The sequence below is a fragment of the Pongo abelii genome, chromosome 9 (genome assembly GCF_028885655.2).
Source record: "Pongo abelii isolate AG06213 chromosome 9, NHGRI_mPonAbe1-v2.0_pri, whole genome shotgun sequence".
Lineage (NCBI taxonomy): Eukaryota > Metazoa > Chordata > Mammalia > Primates > Hominidae > Pongo > Pongo abelii.
In genome coordinates, this window is record NC_071994.2 from 62,962,218 (window position 1) to 62,988,323 (window position 26,106).

The 26,106-nt window shown below is 46.4% G+C and overlaps 1 protein-coding gene and 1 long non-coding RNA gene across 2 annotated transcripts in view; one reads left to right on the forward strand and one right to left on the reverse strand.

Annotated features, from left to right (window-relative positions):
• Window positions 1-760: 760 nt before the first annotated feature.
• The window catches only part of SPON1 (spondin 1), a 310,818-nt gene continuing 285,472 nt past the window's right edge, over window positions 761-26,106 (reverse strand). Inside the window, exons 7-16 of the mRNA XM_002822007.4 lie at window positions 25,088-25,152; window positions 14,147-14,348; window positions 13,065-13,205; window positions 12,172-12,247; window positions 10,974-11,156; window positions 9,427-9,597; window positions 9,172-9,339; window positions 8,122-8,286; window positions 5,877-6,140; window positions 761-3,334 (exon numbers count right to left, since the gene is read on the reverse strand). Of these exons, the coding sequence (XP_002822053.3) occupies window positions 3,171-3,334; window positions 5,877-6,140; window positions 8,122-8,286; window positions 9,172-9,339; window positions 9,427-9,597; window positions 10,974-11,156; window positions 12,172-12,247; window positions 13,065-13,205; window positions 14,147-14,348; window positions 25,088-25,152 (1,599 nt within the window). The 3' untranslated portion in view covers window positions 761-3,170. The remainder of the gene's footprint in view (window positions 3,335-5,876; window positions 6,141-8,121; window positions 8,287-9,171; window positions 9,340-9,426; window positions 9,598-10,973; window positions 11,157-12,171; window positions 12,248-13,064; window positions 13,206-14,146; window positions 14,349-25,087; window positions 25,153-26,106) is intronic.
• Window positions 3,333-11,365, forward strand: LOC129048923 (uncharacterized). The gene is made up of 2 exons (XR_008511622.2): window positions 3,333-3,732; window positions 5,805-11,365. It is a non-coding gene; the product is annotated as an uncharacterized LOC129048923 (long non-coding RNA).

The window sequence follows — 26,106 nt, forward strand, 5'->3', positions numbered from 1 at the left end:
GGAGGTTGCAGTGAACCGAGATCGTGCCACTGCACTCCAGCCTGGGCAACAAGAGCGAAACTCCATCTCAGAGAAAAATATTATTTTTTAACCATTGTCTGAAATGTGGGCTAAACAGAAATAAGTCACAGAAATAATTTGACTTTGAGAATTTTTGTGTATTGATACTCATCTTGGTCCTTTGAATGTTGCTATAACAATACCTTAGGCTGGGTAATTTATAAAGAAAAAAGGTTTATTTTATTTAGCTCATGATTCTTCAGGCTAGGAAGTAGAAGCAGCATGTTGCCAGCATCTGCTTCATTTCTGTTGAGGGCTTTTCATGCTGTGTCATAGCAGGGAAGGTCAAAGGGGACATGGATGTGTTTGAAGAGGCAAAACCAAGGGGCATCCTGGCTTCATAACAGCCTACTCCCTTGGGAACAATTCTGTGAGAGCTAATTCAGTCTAGAGAGAGAACTGCTTCACTACAGTGGTATCAAGCCATTCATGAGGGATATGCCTGCATGACCCAAACCCTTCCCACTAGGCCCACCTCCCAACGCAGCCACCTTGGGGATCAAATTTCAAGCATGAATTTTGGTGGGAACAAACTCAAGCCATAGCACATTTTAGCCATGCACTTGACCTGGACTATTTCTGGAGAGCTATAGTTGTGTGAGAATGTGTAATGTACCCTTACTTCCTGGAGGGAGTACATAGACTTTGAGTATCCCTAAAATATGTTCAATATGCAAAGTTCAAATTAAAAACAGCACAATGTTTATTTTTTCAGTTCTGGGTCTATAGAAACCCAGGTTTATTCCCATTTGCTACAACAGATTCCCTTCAAATAAAATGCACTGGCAAGGTGACCAGTGAGTGACCCAATGTCTGGTTGGGAAATCTCTCTCTGAACTTCTTGCTGTTGAACCTAAAATGTGGATGTAAATTGGATCACAGCTGGTTTGGCATTGAAGAAAATATATACACAACAAACAATTACAACTTCTTTATATGGCAGTTTTTACTGGGTGTCTAATACTCTCTACTATCTCAAGTGGAAGTCCAAACAAATTTCATTTTTGTAGTAAAAAGTCTTTATTTCCAAAATGATTTGTTAGCCAAAAGATCTATAAACCACCTAACAAGACTTTGGTAAGAAAGAGACTTGATGCTTCTTATAAATTCCCCATTGCAAACAAAAAATAACAATCCAACAAGAGTCATGTTACCCATTCTTAGCCATTAACCTGGTTTTAAGTCTCCAAAATCAGAATTTTTAAATGTACCCAACTGGGACCAAATACAAACATGAGACACTAGGGTGGCTTGTCCTTGGATTAGGAATCACCAGCTTAAGGAACTTTATCATGGGTTGAGAGTTAGATAGCTTAGAACAACATTGCAAAAGTGGGCGCTTCTATATGAGGACTTTTTTTTTCCCCCAAGTAGAAAATTAAATCTTGTGTTTCTTTATGTTGTGCTTTTTTTTGGGAGAAGGCAATTCATTTAAGGATTTAAAACATGTTCGATACAAAGGTAGTTCAGAGATGTAATAATGGTCCCTCCAAGAACAAGGGAGCAAAAGCCCTATCTTTTATTGAAAGTGATGGAGGTGGAGGACAATATAAAAAAGAACCTTCTGAACACTTACTTAGCTTAAAGACATGAAAGACCCAGTGAGTTTTTATTGAATAGGCTCTCTTGTGTTAAAGTACATATTCAGGACTATACTATGTTGTATTTGGAAATATCCTGATGTGTTTAATACAAATTCTTAGTGTATTCAGAACATTGTATGTGTCTCACCAATGGCACACATTTGGATTAAGCAGTAATAAGGCCTATAAAAGAAATGAAACAATAGTTTTCAACAGTAAATGCAGAAAGAAAAACTGCTGATGGACTCAACTGAGAAAATGTCCTTTTACACTATCCCTTGGTGGTCAGTCTCCCTGAATCTGGTGTGCTTATAATTGCTGGGAAGGCAGTGTAAACTTGTGGCCATTCCTATGAATCTCTGGGAGGACCACAGCCCTGGTGTGGTGCACTGACAGGTTTGACTTTCCACCAGAATTGCTTGCTCAGCTTAATCCCATAATATTCCTTTCCCTTAGATTTATTTTCTGTCTCAATAACTTTTTCTCTCTGCATATAAAATTTCATGACTAAAATAACTTTAAAGTAAGTACAGAGATTGTATTTTGTTGAAGGAATGCCTTGGGGGGGCTTTGGGCAGACTTAGCAAAATGTTTGTATAGCAAAAATGTTTTCTTGCTAAAAACTGATTTGCAAACTTCAAAGTCTAGATGTGTGTAGGAAGATTTTAAATTTTGCTTCCTTTGTCTTGGTTCCAATAAGGATTTAGTACCAAAAAGTTCAGAAGGCTGAAAAGTTCAGAAGGCTGGCTTCCCAGAAGAATTGTGCATACTCCTCCGAACCCCCAAAAGCAAGGGAAAAATGCACTCTAAACTTATTATTTATCTCAGATGTAAAAACTAGTTACCTTACATTTAAATAAAGCAGCCATTATTTATTTATTTATTTTTGTGGGGGCGGGGCATCAGGAACCAATATCAGGGGTGAGAAAAATGTATTCCGAATTTCTCAGTGAAAGAACAAAAGCCACCCAACATCAATGCTCCTCTTCAACTCTACCAGCTCTGTTTTTCCCCAGGAACTATTGATGACTGAGGAGACTTGAAAAGAGACCTAAAGTTCCACTAAGAAGAGATGGGCAAACAATGGTTTCATTGAACAGGCCAGAGATGAGAATGCGGGGAATCTGCTCTCTTCATCTGAGAATGTTTCCTACATGCCGCACCCTGGGACTCAGGCATAGAGTCACTTCCAGACATGGTTGCCTTTCCATGTGGAGGAGGTCAAGGTCTCTGTCCTGCCTGGCCAGGTGGAAGCTCCAGAGGGACATATTTCAGTTTAGAACAAGGTGGCTGACACTACTCCTCTGCAGGAAGAGGGCTGGCTGGAGGTGAGGGTGCCCCACTCAGCCTGTACCCATCAAGAAGTATTCAGAAAGGATGTCTCTGGCATCCACAAGACTACTGGGCGAACCACACTGCAAAAATGAAAACTAGTGTACACAATTTAAATTGTCTTAAACAAGCAAATAATCCAGCCATTGGTGACTCTGGAATCTAGAGTGCATCCCTGGGGAACTCGTACCCTTGCTAACAAGGATGAACGTTGCATGCTCTGATCTCCTTCTTGTCTTTGCAGCTGGTAAACTGGGAGCTTTTGAATCTCTTCTTTACAGTCATGTAACGTTCCTGAATTCCACCTCCGCACAGTTTGGTGCATTCTGACCAGGCCGTCCACGGGCGCATCCTACAACCTGAAAGCGTAAGAATGCCTTGTTAGGCCCACAGAAACGGGGGATGGAACAGGGATGCTGAACTCTAGTAGAACTGTGAAATGTGGTTGTCTGGGCTCCTCCTCTGCTCAATGATTTGGTTAGAGTCGTTATTAGGGACAGTTAAGTCATATGTGACTGATTGCAAAAAATGGCCACAAATGCTTCATGGTTCTTCTCTTCAAAAGGCAGACTCTGTTTCTCCACCTCTTGAATCTGGGCTTGACGACATGATTTGCCATGGCCAATGGGACAGGAGCAAAAACAGGCCTAAAAGCTGCTAGGACCCTTCTACTACCATGTAAGCAAGCCTGGCTAGACCACTGGAGAGACCATGTGCAGAGAAGCCCCAGCCATCTCATGAGGCCCCAGATATGCAGGTGAGGCTGGTCTGGTCCAATTGTGCTATCAGCTAGTAGTAGCCACATGAATGAGTCCAAACTAGACCCAAGAAGAACCATCCAGTGGACCCAGTTCACATCACTGATCTACAGAATCTTGCTAAGTGATTGTTTAAAAAGACTGTTTTGGGGTGGCTTATGCAGCAGCCATACAAGGAACACTAAACCACTTTCTCTTATGCCTTACTCCCCAAGTACTTGGCTCCCAAATGCTAAGTACAGAGAAGTACAATTTTGATTCTTCCTACTCAGCATAAACATGCTGCTCTCCAAGAAAACTTCCCTGACCCCAGAGATTAATTAGGTTAGACCTTTTGATTACTGCTTCCATAGCACTCTAGAGTCCTCTTTTATAGAACCCACCACATTTATGGTTACGCATGAGATATTTGTTAACCACGCTACTGCTAAGAGTCATGGAGGAATGTACCATACAACTATGTACCTGCCACATAGTAGGCTTTAATGAATGTTTGTTGATTGGCTGACTACCATGTAGAACAGACAGCACTTTGATATGCAAACAGCTCCCTAATCATAAGGATCCTGAACCGTCAAGTAGATCCTCACACTTTAAAAAGAAGAATAGGCCTTTACAAATCAGAAAACTTGATGTACACGTTAATCTTCACTTTTTTACATGGGCACCTTCAGCACTGAAGTCCCTGGCAGGCATTTTCTTTTGAAGTCCTGGAACTCTCTGAAGTTAAGCTGGAGTTTGGGGATGTATAATCTTTCTCTTGGGTTACAAATAAAACCTATCTGGCCTCTGTGTCTGTTTGCCATCTCCAAATCACTTAACACAGGTCTCATACAGTCATCCTGTTGCTTAAAACCACCTACAGATCAAGTCCCAAATCCTTGGTGGGCCACTGGCCTTTTGTGGTCTGGTCCCCGTCTTCCCAGCCTGGTTTCCTGCCTGCCTTGTCCTCTGTGCTTCATCTGCATCCCATTTATCACTTGGACCTATCGTGGTCTTTGGCATCTCTGTGCCTTTGTAATGACTATTCTTGCTGCCTGGAATGTACTTTTTTTTTTTTTTTTATTTGAGACAGAGTTTCACTCTTGTTGCCCAGGCTGGAGTGTGATGGTGTGCTCTTGGCTCACTGCAACCTCTGCCTCCCCAGTTCAAGCGATTCTCCTGCTTCAGTCTCCCGAGTAGCTGGGATTACAGGTGTGCGCCACCATGCCCAGCTAATTTTTGTATTTTTAGTAGAGATGGGGTTTCACCATATTGACCAGGCTGGTCTCAAACTTCTGACCTCAGGTGATCAGCCCGCCTTGGCCTCCCAAAGTGCTGGGATTACAGGCATGAGCCACTGTGCCCGGCCTGGAATGTATTTTTCTAAGTGGCAAACTCCTCCAGATTTTTCAAGACCCACTCTAGTTTTCCCTGCTCTGACATCTCCCTGAACTCCAGTCAATGTAAGATGCTCATTCCTCAGCTCCCTGAGTACTTGGTGCATTGTTCTATTAGTTATTTGTCAGCTTGGATCAATATTACTTGGGGAAATAAAACTCAAGGCTGACATGACACTGCTGCGAAACTTCTGGTTAGCCTTGCAAAAAAAATCATAAAGTCTCAGGCCACGGCTGCCTTGTCTGAGCCACACCCTTAAAATGGAAGATGTGTTCTGGGAGGTTCTCAGGAACATTCCCTAAATGAGGAACAAGACTCCTTTGACACATCTGTATCATTTTTCCCTCTTTGCAACATCTGTATCATTTTTCCTCTTTGCAAGGAGTGAATGGTGTTGCTAAGTCATAACTGACTTTGAGCAAAGTTGGACACATTATTGGTTTTATATGTGTGTAGAAAAGAAGGAACTGTGTAATTCCTAAAGATTCTTTGCTTGAAAATTTATTTTTGGCAGGTAATTAGGTTCTCTAAATGTTCTTTGATAAAGGACCCTCCCACCATCAATCTCCTTTATAAATTATGCTTGCTGAATATTTGGGAACAAACTTGGATCTAAAGAATCAAAATGTGGCCTGAAGACTCCAGAAGATGCAGACTCTCCCCGACTTTTTTTTTTTTTTTTTTAAAACAGGTCCAAGACTTAGGCCAGTGCAGAGCCCTGCCTGTCCTGGAGACCACCCAGGCCGACACTTGGGAGCCATACCTGGGAACTGTTCCCCTTCAGACTCTTCCTTCAGCTGCTCGCTCCGCCGGCTCTCTCGGGCCTCCCTCCAGCGTAGCTTCTGGATGGATGGATTTCGAAGGCATTTCCGGATGCGGCACTTTTTTCGCTGCACAGTCTCTGGGCAGGGTGCACCTCCAAACTGAGGCTCCATTTGGATCATCCGGGTTCGAATCATGTGGCCTTTCCCACATGACTTGTTACATTCCGACCACTGGGACCACTCGGTGAGCTCACAGTCAATGGCTGGCAAGACACAGATGGGCATGAGTGTATCACATGTCTGAAACAAGATATGGTCACACTCTCCTTTGAACATCTCAACAAGCCTATGAGGAATGCAAAGCAGGTGCTGTGTCATGCTATTTTACAGAAGAAGAAACTGAGGCTCCAAAGAGGCAGGCTGACTTCACCCAGCCCGTGTGGTTGGTAAGCAGCAGAGGCAGGATTGGTGCCAGGTCATCACCCATTCTATGCTCCCTCTATGACTCAAGAAGGCTTTGGAGGACTTTCAGGATGTGTTCAGAGCCTCTTGCCCTGCTCTGTGAACTAGAATATTGTCAGATCAGCCTCAAGTACAGAATAGCCTCCCACAGTCCCAAACCCACTGGTGATATTTTTTAGAGCAAGGCCAACAAGCCCCCTGCTGCTCTTTGGAGAGAACAAGTCAACAAGCTAAAGGTGGCTGACCCTTGTGGACCAATACCAAGGACATTGTGGTTCTCACACACCCTGGCAGCTTTTCATTCTCAACATCATCCTGTGTTCTATATATGGTAGTCTATGCAAAAAACACAGGAGCCAGAAATGGGACATTCAGTAGAGAAGAGGGTCAGGACCAAGTGGTGCTTTATGGTTTATTGAGATCCAGTAAATTCTTACTAAGCCAGCATCTCATAAATGTGAAGGGAAAATAACACATCAGTTTGACTGTCAGGATGTGTCCCAGGGAGGTAAATTATTCCAAGCTCTCTGTTGGCCTTGCAAGGCCAAAGTCAGCAAAGTCAGGGTGGACTTAGATGTCCTCATTTAGTTCAACAGTTTCAGTTCTTTTATCCCGCCTGTGGAAGCTCAGGCAGCTTTCTTATCTGCAAAATGGGGATCATGGTATTTTTTTTCATCAGGTTGTAAGGATTAAATGAGATGCTCCCAGCCCTGTAAGTGCTCCATAAATTTTTTCTTCTCCCTTACTTCAGTGGACCCTGTGGGTATAAAACTTTTAAGTCAGGCACTCTAAGTCAGAAGGCTATGGGGCCCCAACTCTGGTGAGCTGGCCTGAACCATGGGCCAATCTTAGTTATTGAAAACCCCAGGCTTTCTCTAGTGGATGGTCCAAGTTACCTCCACCCATGGCTGAGTCTCCTAAAACAACCCAGGAGCTGGAGCGTGGAGCAGGGATTAAGGCCTATCCTTGCCATGTCCAGTGCTCACACTTTGGACCAATTACTTGGTTTCATCCTCAGAGCAACCTAGGAAGTATTTCCTGCTACTTTACAGATGGAGAAACTGAGGAACAGAGGTGCTGAGTCATTGGCTGAAGGTTACTAGCTAGGGGAGGGAGGATGAACGACTGCAAGTGCATGCTGGAGGGGGCCAGAGCCACAGCCAGTGTGCCTGCCCTTTCACCACCCAAAAGAGCAGCTCTTGGAAGACCAGCCAAGGAAACTGGCTCGCTCTGCTTGGAGATTAGTCCCATGTAATACAAACAGCTGATTGCAGAGATTTTGGAAAACAGGACTGGGAGTGGAGTGGGGTGGGGTGAGCTTTGGAGAACTTGGCTTGTTTTCTTGCTGGTTTTCTTACCAGTCTGCAGGAGTCATTGATTGAATGTGCAGCCTCTGGTCATGGGGAATTAAAATGGTCACAGGGAGAATAGAATTAAAATGCTTGGAAAATCCATGGGTCAGGCAAGCCCATAATTGTTGGGGGAGAGGAGGGATAGAACTAAGGTTTATTGAGCCTTGTGCTGTTTTTCATATGTGTCTCTCATTTAGACTTCACAGGAACCTTAACTTTGGGTGTTTTGTAGATGGTAGTGGGATTCTCACTTTATTAATGAAATTGACTGTAGTGTTTAAGTAACTGCAAACACTGAAAGCCAAACCCCAAACTCTTCCCCAGCAAACCGTTTTATTCTAGGATCTAGCAGTATTAGCACTGGCTGGTTCAGGGCTCCCTGGACTCAGGAACATAGAAGTGATGGGCTTTGAGGAGCTCCAGGACTTACGGCATTCAGGGAGCATGCACTTCTCCACCTGCTCCAGATCCTCATTGCAGTCTCCAAGTTCTGCCAGAGACTTGAGCATCCGCTGTCGGGTTCGCATGCCCTTCCCGCAGGTCACGCTGCAGTCACTCCACTCGGACCATGGGGACAGCAAGCATGGGATGGTGTCTAGATCAAGAACCAGGTTTGCCACTGAGAACAGGTTCCTTTTGTTTTCTTTGATCTCCCTGACCCCACAGTGTTCCACACCCAGTCCCCTGCTTTGGCCCCTGGAATAAAGTGGAATTGGCCCATGGGTTCAAATAAGAGTGAATTCTATGGAGCAAGAAGTGGCTCAGCAGCCTATTGCTCTTCTTGTCACTCTCTTTCATCTCCCCACCGATCCCCCCCGATGGTTATGACATGAGGGTAGCAATATGACTACATAAGTCCCCACTGGAAAGTGGAAAGGCCACTGAGGATCTTAGTAGGGTCTTGCCAGAGACAGAAACATCTCACACTCACTAAGAATCAGGCACTAAAGGAGAGGCTCAGGGATGTATTTTTGGACATTGTGGTCCTGAATTCCCTAGAATGTGTATGTACTTGTGTGCTTGTATACATCTGCATACTAATGTGTGGGCAGGCCCATATGCATTTGTGCACAGAGCAGGGGAGGTCATGCTTTATGGGATCAGCCAAGTCCAATGTACAACAGGAGTGGGCTGGACTTGGGTAGTGTAAGTCCCGCCTAAATGTATTGGCCCTCCTCCCCACCACTGCAAGAAAGACACTCCTATAAAACACAGCTGCAGGTGAATTCTATCCAGAGGCCACCAGTTTTCCACCCCAGCATTGCTTAGAATGTCCCCCAATGGAGGTTACTCTCTCTGGGTCTAGTTGATGTCTACACACCTATGTCTCTCATCTGGCTCCCAGCAATGCCTAGCAAGGACCATGGGCCATGCTTTCCTCTGCTCAGCCTCCGACCTTTATGGTGGTAATAGTGGATGCCATGGCCCTCCACGCCTGTCCCCAGTGGCCTCCTCCAAACCCACCCCCGCTCTCACTCACGGCACTCTGGCATCATGCACTTCTCCGCCTGGGACGTCTCGGCTTTGCACATGGAGCCATCTGCGGGGCTCATCTTGATCATGCGGTGCCGCTTCTTCATGCCCATGCCGCAGGTGGCGCTGCACTCGTCCCACTCGCCCCACTCCGTCATCAGGCAGCTGCTGGGAGCTGGGGAGGCCGGCGGCATTGGAGTCGCACCTGCTGCCTCCCCGACCTGCTTGCCCTCCCGCCCGCCCACCCGGGCCCCCCACTCACAGCACTCCTCGTTGACCGTGCACTTCTCCGTTTCCTCAGTGGGCAGCGTGCACACGGAGCCGTCCTCCGGGAACTGCTTCACATACCTCTCCCGGGACCTCATGCCCATGCCGCAGGAGATGCTGCAGGGCGACCAGGTGATCCACTCGGACATGGTGCAGGTGGAGCCGTCTGCAACACACCGAGTGAACGCTGCAGCAGTGCACGGTGGCAGGGGTGCCCGCCAGGCCGCGCGGTGGGAACTTCCCACCAGCCGGAATCAAGAGGAGTCAGGCAGTTGAGGTTGTCTGCACACCTAAGAGGTCTAAATCCTTAAACCGGCAAAGTTCTCTAAGAGGAAATGCCTCTTTTCCAGGTGCATGGGACACTCAGAATTACTCCTTATCTCATGAAAATACATTTGAAAGATGTTTGTATGGAAAGGATGGTGTTTAAAAAATGTACACATATATATCTAATATAATTTAATCTACATATAATTTAAGATAAATCATAATCCATTTGTATGAGGAACAATCCTTCCCTGTGGAGGGGGAGGTTAAGGACCTCAGCTCCTCAGCTTAGACAGCTCCCCAGTCCCAGCCCCAAGAATGAGGCTTCAATGTTGACAGACCAGTCCCAGCTTTCTTCCCGCCTGTTTGTAGGAATGACTTGTCTATGGGAGGGTTTACTCCCCTTCAAAGTGCTTATTGTGGGCAAAATGAGCTAGCAATAAACCATCGTGAAAGTGCAACGCTGGGAGAGGTGTTTAAGAGCCTCCCTCTAGGCAGAGGCAAGGAATCAATAACCTGCATGGGATAAGCTTGCTTTCTTTATCCTCAGCTTGGAAGTGGTTTTTTTTCCCCGCCATACACCAGTCCAGCCTTACAGTGCCTTCCCATTGCCTTATTGCATCCTGTAAGATCAGGGCAGAGTAGCGTAGATCAGGCAGAGAAAGGGGTCATGGCTTGGGAAGCAGATAGCTGACGTTTGCACAGCAATCAGCTTAGTGCAATCTGGAAGCTTGAGCCATCACGATATAGGTGTTGCAAGATTACACTTAAAGCCTGACCTTTGCACTGTTGCAAATAGACTGAGAATTTCTGCAATCAGCCCAAAGGTCCTGACACAAAGAAGTGAGAGTGCTCTGACTCACGCTGAGGTGGAACACAGATGAGGGGCCGTAAATGACAGAATTAGGGCAATGGATCTAGATTCAATCTGGGCTGACCTGTTAACAGGCTCCTTAAGAAGAGATTGGAGTTAAGGCCCAGAAGCAGGCTATGTGTTATCTGTAACTTGTCATAAGATGTGTCTATGTTTGTTAGCTCTTCAGTAAAAGAAGGAGGGGGTGGTCAATCTCAAGAATTCCTTTGATGTCATAAGAGAGGTTCTGTGTTCAGAGCCCTCAAGACACTGTTGCAGATAGGAGTTTGCCCAAGGTGGACCCCACTGACATCTACTGTTAGGGTCCTTGTGCCCTCACCAGGGACACTGTCTGACTGTTAGGCAGACCCTCCCTTCCTGAACTCCTGCCAGTCCCTGGCTGGTCTGGGTTGTCTCCTCACCTTCGTCGCTGCAGCCAGGGCCCATGCAGGGCTGGAAGTCCTGAGTATCAGGGCAGGGGACGCTGAGGTCCAGCTGTGCCTTCAGCATGCGCTGTCGCATCCTCTTGCCTTTGTCGCAGGTGGAGGAGCTGCAGGCGGACCATGGGGACCAGTTGGAGTAGATGCAGGTTTCAGGGGTGTCATCTGGAAAGAGTGTTCGGCATGTTTTCCCTGGGAGCCTATGGGAGCTGCCACTGGCCCTCTCCCCATACCAGCTCATCTCGGGACAAGAAAAGCCATGCTGCCAGACTGGCCTCAGTGAGCCTGCGTGCTCCTGGGATGGAAGCAGCCATCTACTTCCCTTTAAAGATGATAGTTTAACATCTTGCTAATAAATATCTAAATAAGCAGAATGATTCTTATTATCCCTTCCTCTCAACACATGAACATCTTCTCATTTTCAGTCCCTCATCTTGGCATTGTTTCCACACACATGCAGGCTCACTGTAGGTAATTTTGAAAAGCTCAAGGCTTGTTTTCATGCCATGGCTTCGTCTTCCCAATGATCTCATACACAGTTGTCGTGGTAAGAATAAGAGCAGCTGCTATTCATTGAGTACTTATGTACCAGCACCATTCTAAGAGCCTTACATGTTTTATCCCATTTAATTCTCACAACTGTATGAAGCGGGTTCTTTTATTATCCCCATTTGACTGTTGAGGAAACTGAGACAGAAAGGTTAGCTTCTTGCCCAAGATCACATGTCTGCTGAGAGTCCAGGTTGTCTGGCTCCAGATCCCATAAGAAAACTTGACCTGGAACCATGACTGTGTCGCTCCCCCCTGATTGTAGGATCTGGGCCTTTCTTTGCTTGCTGGGAAAGTGAATGTATCCACACCTGCCTCATAGGCTGGCCTGAGAATCAAAGCAGAGAGTGGTCTGAATCCTGCAAAGCCCATTCAAATGAGATTTACATGATTGTTTTAAAGGCCTGATGTTGTTGAGTGTATATTCTGATGTCATATCTTCACCAATTCCCTTATCCTTTGTGCCTAACCTTGGCCTTGTTTTCGATTATTTCTTGAGGAGAAATCCTCAGAGATAGGATTACCAAGTCAAAGCACATGGTTTATGGTTCTTAAAACAGGTTAGCAAATTGCTTTCTCAAAGGGTTATGTCAATTTATGTTGCCACCTGCAACAGAAGAAAACAACGTACCTTCATCTTTCTCTTCTGGAGCCAGGTCAGCTACAATATCATCGACATTGTCAGGTACAATATTGCATTGTTCCCCCTGCAAAAGGAATTTTACTTGGAGGGCTCACATGAGAGAAAGAAGGGAATGTGCAGGGGGAAGATGAAAGAGGACTAAAATCTAATGCCCATTCTGTATACAAATTGTATGCCATGGCAAAGTTCTGGGCCAACATTTACAAACAATCTGCCTGAGAAAGAAATGCCAGGAAAGCAGGAATGGCTAACCAGGGATGATAAATACATAACTTGGGTACCACCACTCCGCAGTTCCTGGTCCATGGCAGATATTAGTAATCAATTACGGAACTCACAGTGAAAGCAATTTGCCTGGATCAAATTGTTCATTTGAGCACTGGGCCTCACTGCTGAGTTAATTTTGCTCATTTTCTTTTTTTTTTGAGATGGAGTTTCGCTCTTGTCACCCAGGCTGGAGTGCAATGGCGCAATCTTGGCTCACTGTAACCTCCACCTCCAGGGTTCAAGCAATTCTGCCTTAGCCTCCCAAGTAGCTGGAATTCAGGTCCCTGCCACCATGCCAGGCCAATTTTTGTATTTTTAGTAGAGATGGGGTTTCACCATGTTGGCCAGGCTGGTCTTGAATTCCTGACCTCAGGTGATCTGCCCACCTCGGCCTCCCAAAGGGCTGGGATTACAGGCATGGGCTACTGTGCCTGGCCTGCTTATTTTCATCTTATGAAATAATTTGCATGTTAGAAACCCGGGGAGGCCCAGGAATTCCATATCCTGAGGTGCTTTCTGCCAGTGACTCCATGATTCTAGAGCAGAAAAGTGTACAATCTCCCTGGCACTCCTACCGGGAAGGGTCGATGCCAGAGTGGGTTCTAACCCAGTACCTTCCGTGCGATTCTCTCGATGACAACTCTGGCTACTTGAGTGATGGACCCACCCTCTGGGTCGTAGAAAGGACTCTGAGGATGGTCCAGGCTGGTCAGGGGCCGGATTTTCTCCTGGGGAATGGTGGGTTTGTTGGGTGACTGCAAGAAAACATACAGAGGTAGAGAGTAAGAAATAAAATTGGGAAAACCCACAAAAGCCATTTGTTATATGGATCAGAGCAAAGTCCTTGATAGGAATTTAACAAGTGTAACTACTATTTATATTTATGGAATTGTGTTCATGCCACATACTGTGCTGGGAAATTTCTGGAACTATATTTTAAAATTCTTCCATGTACATGGTAGGATCGTGCTAAGATGAAGAAGCCAAGTTTCAGAGAGGCCATCCCAGTTAGGAAATGGCTGAGCCAGGTTGGCCTGAATCTCAAACTCTTTCTAATAGACCAGGCATTGGAAAACTTTTTTCTGTAAAGGGTCAGATGCTAAATATTTTAGGCTTTGTGAACCATATTGTGTCTGTTGCTAATATTCATCTCAGCTGTGGTAGTGGGAAAACAGCCGCAGATAATATGTACTTGGAGGAGTGTAACTGGCTTTGAAAACTTTCTTGACAAATCACATTGTAGGGCAGATTTGTCTTCCAAACCATAGTTTGCATATGTCTGTTCTAGATTGTTCTCCCATTGGTTTTCTGATGGCTCCAGATTTCAATGCAATAGATCATATCAGAGAAGTATGACAGTCAGTCAGGACAGAATGCAAACTCCTTAGCCCAGCTGTCCAGAAACCTTCGCTCTTGCCATCATGGCTTTGGAATGCTGTCCCCTGCTCACCTGGGAACTGCTCTTTAGCAGTTCCCTCTCCGTGCTCTCCTGGCCACTGCACAGACAGTTCCCAGAGCCCAAATCACACCATATGTGATGATGAGACCATGCCGGCCTCCTCAGCCAGACTGAAAGTTCACCTAGGACAGAGCCTGGGACAGATCCCCTCTGTGTCCAGGACACTCAGGAAGGGTCTGGGTAAGGAGAATGTGCTGGGGAAGTTTGCCACTCACCACTCCAGGCACACACACACACCTCATAGGTCACCCCGCTGTCAGTGCCAGCGTCCCAGGGAATCAGGTCTTGCACCACCTTCTGGACCCAGCCACATTCCTTGGTGCACAGATCTTCTGCAGATAAACCTACGTTCCAGTCGGGACTAGGGCCCATCATGGTCAGGAAGGACATTAAATGGCGCGTTCTGTCCACGGAAAATTCAGCTGAAGGTGCTGCTCTCCTGGAAACGAAATACAGAGACCATTATATTAGAGTTCTGGGGGTTGGTCCTCACTCTGAGGGAAATCTGTCCAGATTATGAAGAATGAGAGGGACAGAGAGTATTCACATTCGTGGTCTCCCACTGAACTCTGCCTTTGGCCACTGTGGGTTTATACCCTTCTCTGTCCTGAGCCCATCCATTGAACAAATGTGGAGAGAACCATATACTACCACCCTATCCAGTTTCTCTGTTTTTTTTTTTCTTTAAGAGACGGAGTCTTGCTCTGTCACCCAGGCTGGAGTGCAGTGGTGTGATCACGGCTCCCTGTTGCCTCAAACTTCTGGGCTCAAGTGATCCTTGCACCTCAACCTCCCATCAGAGGGGTCATCTCCCCCAGCTTCCTGTTTCTATTGCCCTCAGAAGGCCGCCGATAGCAGGCACTGTCCAGCGCCAGACTGTACCCATCAGCTCACAGCTGGGAAGCAGGGACCAGCTGTAGAGTCAGAGACCTTTGGCCGACACCCCTGGTTGCTGGGAATAACATCCTGAGTCTAAGCTATCAGAGGCCGCTCTTCAACCTCTATCTCTTTGTGTCACTCAGATTCTCAGGAGTGGCTGGGACTATGTGAGATACATGGCAGCAACCACTCAGAGTGGCTGGAAAGGAAAGAGTCACATTCGCAGAGCACATAGTGGGTGGCAGTCCCATATTATTTCATTTTCCCCTCATGACAATCCTGTGGGGTTAGAATTATTATCCTGTCTCATAGAGAGGCCATGAAAGTGAATAAGTGGTTAATGAACTAACAGACACAGCTAGGAGGGGGCTGAGGTTTGAAGGCAGCTTGGCCTGACTCTGCACCCCTAGGTTGCTAATCATGGGGAATCCTTGGCCAGAGACCAACTGTTCTGTTCAGTCCAGCTGGCAGCTGGTCTGCCTCAGCTGTCTGGAAGTCCCTGTGCCCTCTGTTGGGACCAGCTGCTTCTGGCTGCCCTCACCTGGCACCAGAAAGCAATGACTGCAGACCCGACTGGGGCCTGGGGAACTGGACCCCTTGGGCTCTGGTATCACCTCTTACAGCTGTGTGTCCTTGGGCAGATTATCAAACCTTTCTGCGTCTCAGTGTCCAAATCTTTAAAATGGTGATCACAAATGTCTCCTCCAAAGGGTTCCTGTGAATTTCAAATGAGCTAGCTTGCAGACAGTACTTAGCCCAGTGCCTGGCCCTAGAGCTCTTATTACCATTAGTGTTACTGAGAGAAGCACCATAGGGTCATATGGAGGTCAGAAAGGGGACAGGTGGGAGGAAACGACTTCCTGAATGGACTATCCATTTTAGCCTGATGCCAGTCTAGGTTCTGGCACAGGAGTGGAGAAGAACCTGGCCTGAGCCTTGGCTTTGGCATCCGTTGATTGACAAGGCCCTGGTGCTGCCTGCCATGCACCCCCTCCCTTATCCCACCCTACCTGCTACCTAAGAAGCTCCCTGGGCCCTGACAGGCCAGCCTAGCTGCAGGTTAGCTGCAGGTTCCACTTGTACTTGCATCTATTGGGCAAGCTCTTCAGTGATTGGAAAAGTGTGGTCCTTGGACCAGCAGCATCAGCAACCTCTAGGAACTTGTTAGAAATACAGATTCTTGAGCCCCACCCTAGATTTGCTGAATTAGAGACTTGGGGTAGGACCCAGAAATTTGTTTTAATAATCCCTCCAGATGTTAATACACCTCAAGCTTAAGAATGCTGGGCCCACTCATCTTTCAAGCCTCAGGTCATGTCACCTCTTCCAGCAGCCTTTCTGCCTGCCTTCGGCTGAGGCAAATACATAGCGCTGGATTCCTACACTCTGCGCAGGTCTTGCCTTCGGCTGAGGCAAGTACGTAGCGCTGGATTCCCACATTCTGTGCAGGTCTCCATAGCCAGATCCCATGAATGTAATCACTTCCTCACTGTTCCCTCTCCCCATCTTAGACCGGGAGTTCCTTGAAGGAACTCTGTGTTTCATAGCTGCACCCCAGGACCTAGGTGTCCAGTGGGCCGACTGAACAAACATGCGTATGATGACTTGAGCTCCTCCACTTCCTAGCTTTAGATCTTGGGCAAGTTGCTCACCCTCTTCAAGTCTCAATATCTTCATCTAGCAATATGTACCTGCAGTGTTGCTGTCAGGATCAAATGAGATACTTTATTAGGAAGTCTTTATAAACTGCTAAAGTATTGCAATGACATCATCAGCTACTTAGGCACAAATCAGGGGATTTAATTTCCTTTTCCCACGTGTGCATTTTCTGGCATGTAGGTCAGTGATTTTAGCAGCTTCTTTAAAGACCTGGTTCACACAAGGATTGCAGTCTATGGAGGTGTGGCATTACCTCACCTAGGGACTCACAGGACAGGGTTCTGGTCTGCCTTCTAGTAACTGCTGAGCAGAGAGCACTGGCACCTGGGTGCAGCTGCCCTCAGGGGTGGTCCAGCAGTCCCCTGGGAGGCAGGTTTCCTCTTCCATTGTCATAGAGACTGACCGCTCCATCTATTGCCTTCCTGTCTTCCTAAGTATGTGATTTGGGGCCAGATTAGTCATTCATATCCTGTACCCCATGGGTGACTATTCACAGTGACAATCTAAGGGGACAAAACCAGTTCTAATCCAGAGCTGTAGAAACGAAACCAACTGCCACCCTAACACATTACCCTGAAACCTGCCCAGCCAATGGGTGTAACCATCTGAGACCAATGCCTTGTGGAAATCATTCTCAGTAAATGCATTTTGTCCCAATCTGTTGTATCCAAATCTGTAGCTGAAGCGAGGTACCCTCTAGACCCTGGTGTTTCAAGGTGTGGGAAACATGGGGCAGCCAATTCCTGACCATGAGGTCACATGGCTGACTTACCTTGGGTGATAGAGTAAATCTGAATCTATAAGGGCCTGAGAACAATTTTCTAGCATCTTCAGATATGCCCTGCAGCTTTCTCTTACCCTTGACTGGAGAATCCCTCCTTGACCCCATTTATGTAACACTTCCTGGAGGAGGTATTTCCTGACCTCTCCCCAGATTGCTTAGACCTCCTGTTCTACCTCCCCATGGCATGCTGAACTCACTCTCGCTTTGGAATTTTTTGTTAATATCTGCCTTTCCCATCAGGTTCCAATAGAGTGAGGACCATTTCTGCCGTGTTCATAGCTATATCCCAGTGTCTGGCTTAGAACTTGACATGCCGTGGATTCTCTTCAAATGTTTGTTGAAGTAAATGAATTAATCTAAGAAATGAACATGGAGCTCTTGTATTTCCTTTGACCTTCAAATTTAATTAAGCATCACTTCAAAGTATTTATTCTATAATAAAAAATAATGAAATGAATAAGAATCTATATGAGTTTTCCTTAGAAAATGCTAGATAGGACTGGAGTGCTTTAATTTGTTCAAACTGTCATAAAAATTTTTATGCTTTTGTATATGCCATGTCTTCCAAGATATATTTTGTTAATTTGGTTTCAACTTTCTACCTGGGACTTAGATTTATATCCGTTTTCTAGCAGAGGGTTGATCTAGCCATACCATATACCAGAGTATATGATAAAGCATGATAGACAAAATAGCGTGATATTCAGATAAGACAGAAATATAAATCAGCAACACAGACTGGAGATCCCAGAAACTATAGATAAGGACTATACAAAATAGGCTTTTCAAATTAGGGGGAAAGAAAAGATTGTGCAACAAGTGGGGTTGGGCTAAGTTAACTGTAATAAAAAAAATACTGGATTCACATGTAATATACCACACAAGAAAAAAAAAAACAGACCCAGAGTCAAATAGAAAATAACCAGATCATAGAAAAAAATAAAGCTTTCAGATCTGTTAGAGAAACATTAATTTTTTCAACTTTGAAACAATAAAAGCAATTATAAAGAAAAGAATTGAATTATCTATCAATGAAAACCTGTAAAATGAAAACAGCAGTACTGAATTGGAGAGAAAAATGACATGCTGGCAAAAAATGTCTCCACTGAGTGTGACTGACAAAGTGTTAATATCTATATTATCTACAGAGTTAATCCAAATATGTAGAAAAAGACAATGATCCCACTAGATAAAGAAAAGTTATGAACAGACAATTCACATCAGATATGAAGGCCCAGAGAAATGTTTCCTTTTCCTACATTTGGAGAGGCAGCATGGTGTGGAGGAAAGAACCCAGGGCACTGGTGACAGTCAGAGCTGGATTCGAATCAGCTGCTTTTTTAATAGCTATGTGATGGGGGCTTCCACCTCACCTTTCTTTGCAGTTACTACATCTGCCAAATGGGAGCATCATCATTCTACCCCAAGGTTTTATTGTGAGAAAATTGCTTATCATTGTGAGGGACACATAACAGGGCTTGGTAGAGGTTGATTTTCTTCTCATTCAACTTTTCCAAACAAAATGTTCCAAAACACCATAAAAGAAAAGAGGTATGAAAGGATTTTGATACTGCTTCTAGAGACTTACCATCCCCTCCTAAATTACAGATCCACACCCGTGAGACTCAGGAGGGTTTCCTAAAACACTCATATGCTGTGTTCTGTCTCTCATCCTGAGTTTTCAGAGTTGAAAAAACTCAATCTGGCCACTAGAGGGCGCCCAAGCCATTCACCAGGCTGAAGTTCTGCAGGGGTGTGTGTGGAGAAAGGTTTGAGGGAGGTTCCTGCAACGTTGGAAAACGCTATGTTTATAACCAGGAGGCATCTAGGACTCCAGGTCCATCTGGACCCTTAGATCTACCACCTGCTTCTCTGTCCAAGGCCCGTCTTCCTTTAGCATCCCGAGGACATCGATGGACCTGTGCAGGTATTGCAGGAGGCAGGGAGAGCCCTGACTCTTCCGGCCCAATTTAAGAGAAATCTCTGGCCTCCTGGGGAGCATGGCTTTGAATTTCTGGAGAAGGTGATCATGTCTCTACTCCACTGGCCTCTCAAACACGACCTTTGTCTAATCAATGTTAATCCAGCAGAGTGGCTGGGAATAATTTAAGGTGGTGACAGTGGTTTGCAGGATTCATTTTAAGAAAGGAAATAAAAGTTATTTGTAAAAGTTCCAGTAATTCTTAGCATTCAGATGCAATTGGAGGAACTGGATGATGGACATTCAGAATTGATTTGTAGGGAATCTGGGCATTTTCTACTTAGGCACCGGAGGAACTAGGAAAGGATGTGGGTTTTGTTAAGAGTCTGCCTTTCCTGTCTCTACCTGCACCCTGGGCTGTCGAAGCCACAGCTTGATTTATTGAGCTAAACAAGTCAGCAGCTAATTTGCTCATTCATGGCTGTCCTTTGAGAAGTGGTCCTGGGGATAAAGATGCAGATCACTGAAAAACAAGTCAGTTTCAACGGGCAGGACCTTGCAAAGTAGGTCACCCTGGCTTTCCACTGGGCCGAGGGAGGCTGGAATCCCATTAACCTCAATCAGGCAGGCTCAGCAAAGAGAGGCAAGGCTGTTTCTGCAAAACAAAACTTGGCTGCATGTAGGCTTCCTAATTTGACTTCCTAATGAGATTTGGAAGAGGAAAGGGGAGACTGGGGTATGGGAAAATCAAAGGAAAATTCCTTTCCCTTAACAAGCCAGTAGCGCCGAGTGCAGAGGTTTTGGGTGTTTGGGAGGTCTGAGTGTTTGCCATCAATTAATTTTGTTCCACTGGGGCCTCAGGAAGTCTGAGGGGTAGGTGAAATGTGGTAAGGTGTCCCAAAATATTCATTTCAGTTTTTCAGAAAGCCTCTCCCATCTTAAAAAAGAAAAAGAAAACGCTCCTTTGACTCTTTCATCCCCTTGGAGCCAGGTTCTCTTCTTTCATAGCAAACTTCACTGAAGAGTGGTCTGTACTTGCTGACTCCGTAACCTCATGCTCTGTTCACAGCTCACCTGCTCCGGGTTGTTTTTCCTCCTCATCACTCAGCAGAAAGGATTCTCCGTAAGGTCACTGATGACCTTCCTGTCGATAAACCCAAAGGGCTTCCTGTAGCCTTGATCTTTCTTGTTTTCTCGGCTGCACTGGGCACAGCCAACCACTCGCCTCAAACACTTTCTTCCCCTGGCTTTCTCGGTCCAAGCTTCCTTATCAATTTCTTTGCTGACCCTTTGCTGTGTCCTTTGCAGGCAAGATTCCTCAACATTCAATAGTAGAGATCTTTGGAACTCAGTCCTAAGCCCTTGATTCCTATTCTTATGCCCTTGGCATTGATTGTCTCCCATTCCTTGAGGACTCCCAATTTTAGATCTCAACGCAGAATTCTTGCTCTGAGTTCCAGAGCTATCTAGCCAACCATGTACTTAACACCTCTAACTGGAAATCTTGAATACATCTTAACAACTTACATTTAGAACTGATCCCATGATCTTTCCCACTGAACTTCATCTAATGTTTTCAGCCTTGTGAGTGGCTTCACCACTCCTTCGTTATGCCAGCCAGACACATGGGAAACATCTTGACTGCTCTTTCTCTGCCTGCTTATTCCACCCATCGCCACAGCCTGTTGATTTTACCTCCTACGTGCCTCACACATCTCTGTACCTCTCTCCTTTTCCGCCACCACTACCATCCTAGTGAAGTCACAGTTAATTCTCTCCAGTTTTCTGCAGTAGCCCCTCTCACTGGGCTCCTGCATCTACCCTTTCACACAGGGGCCAGAGTGCTGTTATTGCTTTTTATTTTTTAATGCAAATATGATCATGTCATCCTTTTGCTTAAAACCCTTCAATGATTTACCATTATTATTTGAGACAGGGTCTCGCTCTGTCACCCAGACTGGAGTGCATGGCTCACTGCAGCCTCAACCTCCTTGGCTAAAGTGATCCTCCTGCCTCAGCCTCCCAGGTAGCTGACACCACAGGCACATGCCACCATGCCTGGCTAATTTTTTAAATTTTTTGTAGAGATGGGGGTCTTGCTTTGTTGCCCAGGCTGTTCTCAAACTCCTGGGCTCGAGTGAGCCTCCTGCCTCCACCTCCCAAAATGTTAAGATTACAGTTGTGAGCCACTGCACCTGGTCTTACTCATTACTTTTAATGCAAAAATTCAAATAAAAAATTTCAAAGGTTACATGGCTTGGCCTCACACCAAACTCATCTTTGATTTCTGGATCTAGTTAGACCAAAGCCTTTTAGTGCCTTAGACAGACTCTACTCCCTCCTCATACAGGGCCTTTACAGATACATGATGGTCCTCCAGATTTTCTAAAATGTTCTCCCCTTGGTTTTCTTCTTTGCTTAGTTAACTCCTACTGCTTCCTTAGTCTTAGCTTCATTGCCTTTTTAGGGGGAAGCTATCTCTAACCCCCCAGGCACTCTCATGGCACTTTATGCCTTTCCTTCATAGATATGTCACATTTATTTGTGTGATCATTTAGTAAATATCTCCCCCCACTGAATTGTAATCTCCATAAGGAACTGTGCTGTGCTCACCACAGTTGCCCTAAGCACCTTTCACAGGACTTTTTTTGGGGGGGCCCTCCTATCAAGGATGTTTCAATCCTCCTTGATAGGATACAGGGTAAGTGAAAGTAAGATTTTTTTTGTTTTGAGGTAGGTGTGAGACCATTTGGTGTGGTCACATTGTTAATTTCATGCCAATCAGAAGGCTCATTGGCAGGTATATATGTCTTGATTAATTTAAACATGGGAAAATGAATGAATTGTTACTTAATTGGAAGGATCGTGTTATAGTGAAAAGCACAGGCATTAGAATCAGTCGGGTACTGTTGGCATTCTATATCCACCCTTGCTATCATACGACCTCTGAGTCTCAGTTTGGTCATTGATAAAATGGACACTGCAATACCTACCTCATGGTTATTAGGATTAAAAGGGATAATAAATGTCAGTGCCTACTTGGGCCCAAGGGGATGCTGAAGGTAAAAGGACTGCTCCATCTCTTTCCTCTCTCCCTCCCTTCCTCTTTCCTGAATGTGCTTTGATTTGTAGTTTACATCTTTCTAAGCCCAGGCTCCTCAAGAGAAAACTGGTATAAAGACTCCTTAATGGTGTAAAAATTGGTACCCACAAACTCTCCCCACCCCTACCTGCCTTTGATCCCCTGCCCACTTAGAGGACCAGAAGTGAGGGGTTCTTCACACATAGGTTCTGGGAGCCAAGGAACTGGGAGAATCTGAAGAGACAGCAGAGTAAGGAGATTCAGGGTGACCCGACTGGTAACTGATGTTAATTATGTGAAGGGCACCAAGGGCTTTTGTGAATTCACATCATTGTTTTTTGGTAGGGCAGGGATGAGACGGGCAAAGGTGCACCTGCCAGGAGAGTGCCCTGGGCAGGCCCTGCCTCGTGTTGCTTCTCCTTGGAGGGCAAGGCATTTCCTAGGCTGGGTGGGTTTTCTCCTGCCCTGGTGTGAGCTTCCTTAGGAAGGATCCAGAGCAAGGCTTAGAGCTCACAGCAGGCTAGAAAAGGCCTCCGTGCAGCCAGCTGGGCTGGCCAGCTGTCTGAGTGCTAGTCTCTCTTTCCCTCCTCAGGCCTCCACTCAGAGCCTCAGCTCCGCCCAAGCCTGGGCCAGTCCTGACCAGGGCAAGGAACACCTTCCAGGCATAGCCCCATGTCCCTCCTGCACACAGCAGGAGAGGGTTCTGCCCCTGCTCTGGGGCTCCAGAGCCATCCTCACCCTAACATTTATCCCCTTGGAGTATACAAGGCTGCCATGATGACATTATATTTTATATATTCAGGTTATATGGTGCTGCCTGGACTTGTGCAAAGGGAAAACCTGGAGTGGCCCAACTTTGTCTGTTGTCTGTCTCCTCTCTGGCTGAGTGTTCCAGAGAGCTAGGACTGCATGTGCAGGGCTGGTGCACAGTAGGGAATGAGCCATTAGTTTGCTGAATGGTTAAATGAGCAGGTATCAGGTGCCTCGCCATAGCTTCCCTGCTCCCAGCCAGTCAGCTATGAGCATTCCTCCTCCCTCACTCCTGCTGCCCTATCCTGGGGTGTCTTCCTTTTGAATGTCCAGCACTTTCCTCCCTTCCTATCCTGTGGATTTCACCTTTTCTCCCACTGAGCAGCGTCTCACACATTCCTCACATTGTTGCCGTCTTCAATATTGGTGTTAATGGATGTAGACTACTCCCTAGAGGGGCTGGCCAAGGCTTCTTCATAAACCATCTTCTTGGGGTCAGTCGGGAGCTTCTTCTGCTCCAGGCCTTGCATCTTTAAAGGATGAGCAGAATCAAAGCTTGTTCAAGGAACTGCCCAGGATTCGGGGTGGCCTGCATGAGGTGCAGTGTGGGGAGGACAGGAGATGAACCCTGATGTGTGTTCTGCCCACCTGTGCATGCTAAACTAAGGAGTGTGGACTTGATCTTGAGACTAAGCGAGGTCACAGAGGAATGAAGAAGGAGAGGACTCAACAGATTTGGATTCTTTTTTGTTGTTGTTGAGACAGAGTCTTACTCCCGTCACCTAGGCTAGAGTGCAGTGGCGCGATCATGACTCACTGCTGCTTGACTCCCTGGGCCCAGGTGATGCTCCTACTTTAGCCTCCTGAGTAGGTGGGACTACAGGCATGCACCACCACACCCAGCTAGTTTTTGTATTTTTAATAGAAGCAGGGTTTCACCATGTTGCCCAGGCTGGCTGGAGGATTTGGATTCTTTTTTTTTGAGACGGATTCTCGCTCTGTCACCAGGCTGGAGTGCAGTGGTGCGATCTCAGCTCACTGCAACCTCCGATTCCCTGGTTCAAGTGATTCTCCTGCCTCAGCCTCCCAAGTAGCTAGGATTACAGACACATGCCACCACGCCCAACTAATTTTTGTATTTTTAGTAGAGACTGGGTTTCACCATGTTGGCCAGCATGGTCTCGATCTCCTGACCTCGTGATCTGCCCGCCTTGGCTTCTTAAAATGCTGAGATTACAGCATGAGCCACTGTGCCCGGCCAATATTTGGATTCTTAAAAGATCACTCTAGTAACTGTGGATGAGGAATTGGACTGAGGGAGACTACAGCAAAGGAAAGAGGTGACGTGGTCCAGGTGAGAAAGGGTGATGGCTTGAAGGAAGGGGAGGAGAACAGCCAAGTAAGGACTGATTTGTGAGCTGCTCAGAAGGCAGAATCCACAGGGCTTTGAGACTCACTGTACTTTCAATATTTCTCCACATGGAGAACAGCAGGTTTGTTTGAAGGTGATGGGACCCATTTTGGACATGATGAGTTTAAGGTCCAGGTGGACCATCCATGGAGGTGTCCAAAAACCTGACGGATATACCACTGTATCTGTCCATTTGGCAGGAGGTAGTTTTGGGGACTGTCAGCATAACCCTGGTCACCTGACTCAAGGGCAGATAAAATCTCTATGGGATAGAGGAGACAGAAAAGAAACGGGACTGAGAATGGAACCCAGGGTAAATCTGGCTTTCCACACATCAGACTGGCTAAGCATGAGTACACCTGTGTGCTCTGAGGGTGAGGGCATGTTCGGTCTGTTGTGGCTGACAGCATGAGTGAACATAGAACAGTTAATCATCACATCTGAGTTGGTATTAAAGCCATCACATCTGGCTGTGGTATTAAAGCCATTGAGGGAAAACAGAGCCTGAGCCTGCATCGTTGAGAAGATGGGGCAGGTGTGATGCTCTGCACATAGAAAGCATCTTGCCTGCTTGTTAACTGAGAAGTAGTGCTAACTTTAACAGCATAGCTGGTATATGGTGGCCATTAGGTAGGTGGCTTTGAGAAGGGGCTAGGATAAGACAGGCCAAGCGAGGGACTTGTGTTACTTACACGTTGAGAGGCTGCCAGGCTGGCCATTGGGCTTTGGCTTTGATGACGGTGAGGACCTCATCACTCTGCAAAAAAGCACCACAAATATTTAGTGAACAGAGCTGGGCTCATGGGAACAATAGGGCTTTGACCTGGTGACACCGTTCACCCCCACCCCTTACCTGCTGTTGGGGCTCTTCCTGCCTGGGTGTAGAGCTACCTCTCTCTGGGATGGGGGAACCCTGGGGCCTCAGTGATACTGGGAGAGGGGATTGAGTGTCCAGGTATGTCCTGGACACTGAAGGGCCACTGAGTCATAGTTTTGGTTTCCAGCTCAGCCCATCCCTTCCCCACTAGAGCAGAGATCTGGCCTGGATTCTGCCTTGGTTGGCCAGACTCCCATGTCATGTCCATTCCAGAGGGCAGAGCCATGCTCTGTGTCCAGCCACTGAGTGGGGCCTGCTCCAGGCCAGCTGGGTCAGCAGGAGCTGCAATGTGGCTAACACCTGGCCCCGAGGACTGTCCCCCCAAGGCCTGTCCTGCTGGTGAGACCCATGCGCTGGATCAGACTCCCTTGGACGAGGAGGCCAGCACAAAGTCAAGGCCTCACACCTGTGGTGCCCCTCAGGTTCTCTGGCTCTGTTTTACTTTGGATGGTGAATAAAGCATCATAAAGTTATTTTAGGGATAACCGGGGAAACTAGAGTAATTTTTTGAGGAATAATTTGATAATTAACATTTTGAAGGAAAGCACTGAATGGTAATCATAGGGCAAAAATCAGAACTTTGTTGATCTTGCTCAACTTTGAGGTTTGGTTGGGTTTTTATTTTCAATTACACACTGTGGGTGAGGGTGCCATGATCTTTGCAAGGCTGGAGGCCTCCACAGGTCCAAGTTCAGCTTTGGTTGGGAGCTTTCCCCAGAGTGGAGTCAGCTGGTCCTGTATGGCCCCTTTCCCTGGCCTGGGCCCAGCAGTGCTCAGACACAATAGTCCATTGTGTGTGGAAAACTCCAGAATGTCACCAGCTGGGAAAGGAAG